The sequence below is a fragment of the Geospiza fortis genome, unplaced genomic scaffold (assembly GCF_000277835.1).
Source record: "Geospiza fortis unplaced genomic scaffold, GeoFor_1.0 scaffold102, whole genome shotgun sequence".
In the NCBI taxonomy this organism is placed as follows: Eukaryota; Metazoa; Chordata; class Aves; order Passeriformes; family Thraupidae; genus Geospiza; species Geospiza fortis.
Genome location: NW_005054373.1, coordinates 2,360,746 through 2,363,893, shown reverse-complemented (window position 1 = coordinate 2,363,893; position 3,148 = coordinate 2,360,746). Strand labels below are relative to the sequence as shown.

At 53.8% G+C, this 3,148-nt stretch overlaps 1 protein-coding gene across 3 annotated transcripts in view; it reads right to left on the bottom strand.

Moving 5' to 3' along the window:
• ACSF3 (acyl-CoA synthetase family member 3) overlaps positions 1-3,148 on the bottom strand; it is a 51,856-nt gene that overhangs the window by 17,617 nt on the left and 31,091 nt on the right. For 2 of the 3 annotated variants that reach the window (XM_031060165.1, XM_005424774.3), the window contains one exon: positions 472-598. The exons of the other annotated variant lie outside the window; for it this stretch is intronic. In XM_031060165.1, coding sequence (XP_030916025.1) covers positions 472-598 — 127 coding nt within the window. The remainder of the gene's footprint in view (positions 1-471; positions 599-3,148) is intronic. 3 annotated transcript variants of the gene reach the window in all.

Sequence of the window (3,148 nt, the reverse complement as noted above, 5' to 3'; positions counted from 1 at the left end):
TGAGCCTCCTCTGGCACAGCTTGAGGCATTTCCTCAAATCACTGGTAGCCTGGAAGTGGAGCCCAACCCCCACCTGGCCGCACCCTCCTCTCAGGGGGCTCTAGTTGGTAGTTAATGATTCTGTGACACAATCCCTGTGTAAATTGAGACAAATCCCACCTGTCTGCAAAGCTGAATTCCCAGGAAAACATTAAGCTGTGGCATTTCATACTTAGTAGCAAAGGATCCCAAACTCCCCTCCATTACTTGGTGACTCACAATTGTCAAGGCAGGCAAAGCCCCTTCCCAAGGCAGCATGGAAACACATCCAGCCTGCACTCCCAGCTCCAAGCCCTCTCCAGTGCCATGCATCCACCCAGAGCTGCTGTCCCTGTGCTGGGGCTGGGGCACTGTTCCCCTACCTGTCCCTGTCCCTGTGCCAGGGGCACTGTCCCCATACCTGTCCCTGTGCCAGGGGCACTGTCCCCATACCTGTCCGGAACCATCCGTCGGGCGTGAAGGCGTCCGCGCTCTCCTTGGGTCTGTTCCAGTACTCGCGGAACACCGAGGGGCCCTTCACCTGCAGCTCCCCCTCCTGTCCCTCCAGGCCTGGGGTCACCTAGGACAGGCACACAGTCAGTGCAGCTCCCTGCCACCTGTCCCCCAGTGTCACATTGCTCTGGCTGCCCTGGAGGACTCGAGACCCTGGCAGGGGGCTCAGGGACCTTGGCACAGAGTCAAAACCACCTGTGCCTTCCATTTCAGCCCATGGAAACAATCACCAACTTTGTGTGAGGAGTTACAAGCCACAAGAGTTTGAGTAGAATGATAGTTAATTTGTCACAGGGTGAAAAAGTAGAATTTTGGGGGTTTTAGAATGGGGGTTCAAGAGGCAAAGTGGAAGAATCTGGGTGTGTCCTGTCCTTCTTCTTGTCCTCTATTTTCTGCTGTGATGGTGGCACTTCTGGATTGGTTTAGAGTAGAGACAGACTGTCTAACATAGGTGATATTGGAAAATTATTGTAAATAAAGTCCAGGTAGTTCTTAGTATAAAAAGCTAACACCACCCCAAGGGCAGGGACTGCGCCACAACCCGACCTGCCGGACAGATCTCAGCAGGTCAGAGAAAGAATGGAACAGATAAGAGAAAATAAACAACCTTGAAAAGCAGAACTGAGGATTATCGACTTCTCTGGTCGTGGGGCTGGCAAAAAAGAGACTTTTTAATACCTTGGGGGTCATTTCAACCACAGAAACTCAGCAGGCAGCATGCAGGGTGACATAAAGGAGCCACAGCACAGGCTCTTCCAGCCCTGGCCAAGCTCCACCACACCCTGCCCACCTGCAGGACATCTCTGCTCAGGTGGAAGGGCTCATCCAGGTGTTTTTGATATTCCAAAGCACTGGGAATGAGCACCTGTGTTATATGAAAACAAGGACTGCCATCCTGGAACTTCCAGCTGCTGGGAGAGAGGTCACACAAGCAGACGTGCAGGGAATACTCTTGGGAATGGGATGGTCCCTTCTGAGCCCTCCCAGGGATCCAGGGCAGCCACAGCTGCTCTGGGCAACTGTGCCAGGGCCTGCTCACCCTCACAGCCAGGAATTCATCCCCAATATCCCATCTAAACCCATTCTCTGTCAGTTGAAATCCACAACCAAGGTGTGCTGGGATGGCAGGGTGCTGTGGGATGTGCTCCATGGAGAACAGCTCAGGAACAGGAATTCCAAGCCACTTTCCCAGCCACTTTGTACTTGAGCTGCTGCAACGGCCAGGATCCATCTGGGACCCCAAAACTCAGCAGTGCCAGCAACAGGGCCACGAGGGAAAGCTGTAATAGCAGTGCTGGAGCGCCAGGCAGTCCCAGGGCAGGGCGGGCTCTCTGCAGCCTCTGATGGAAACAAAGCTTCCCTAAGGGAAAACGCTTAGAAAACTGCTTCCAAGGCATCATTTTAAAGTATTTCCTTCCTGATGTCCTGTCCTGGAGGATGGGGTGACAAGGGGATCTCTGCACACACAGCCCAGGCTTCCAGAGCCCTGGTTGGGGATCAGTTCCCTGCCTGGAAGATGCTGCAGGGAAGAAAAGTCCTTAATGCCAATGAGGAATTTTGCTGAGTGATGGCAAAGTGGGGATGGTGCTGGGTGAGTTCTCCCCATGGATCTGAAAGATGGAGCTGGAATCCAGACTATCCATGAGGTCTGGAGGGCATGGAGCAAAATTCCACACCTGCAGCAGCAAAGGGCACAAAGGATCCGAAAAAGGGCACAAAGAGGCACAAGAAAGGGCACAAAGAGGCACAAAAAAGGGCACAAAGAGGCACGAAGAGCACAAGAGGCACAAAGCCTCCATGGACAAGACTGGCAGGGACATGGTGGGTGACAGAGGGACCAGCAAGGCTGGTTTCAGGGCTCTTACAGGCTGTGTGGGGTTTTATGATGCAGCTCTTGCTTCTCACTCCTTTTCCTGATGTTCCAGTTGTGGTATCACAAAACAAGCAGCTTCCTGAGCAGTGTCCTGGTGTTCAAGCTCCTTCCCACTCCCCAAAAGGGCTGAGGAGGGGATGGCAGAACTAAGAACCTGCAAACAGTTCCCTGAACTTCACCTACACACCCTGCCAGGCTCTGGCTTCCTCTTGTCAGCCCCGAACACAAGAAGAGCTGTAAATCTGTCTGCTACAAACCCCTCCAGCCCCATCCTGCCCAGGATTCCACGGTGCCAGGTACCTGCACAGCCCCAGGGATCAATCCTGCCCTGATTTACCTGCACAGTGCCATGTCTGGTGTGAATCAAGCCTTGAACCCGCTCCAAACTTCCTGTCATATCAACTCAAATTTTGGCAGCGGCTCAACCCACATCTTATCTCGAGCAGAGCCCCTTGGCAGCAGGCACCTCCCTGTTGTGTAATTTAATGATGTTATGGCTGGCTTGCACACAGTAAAACAGAGAGGCCGTGACATTATCTTAATAGGATTTTGCTTGCTGCCCTCAGAGTGTCACCAGCACTGCTCCCAGCATGGCACAGGGGCACAGACAGCCCCAGCTCTGCTCCCAGTGTGGCACAGACAGCCCCAGCTCTGCTCCCAGCGTGGCACAGACAGCCCCAGCACTGCTCCCAGCGTGGCACAGGGGCACAGACAGCCCCACCACTGCTCCCAGAGTGGCACAGA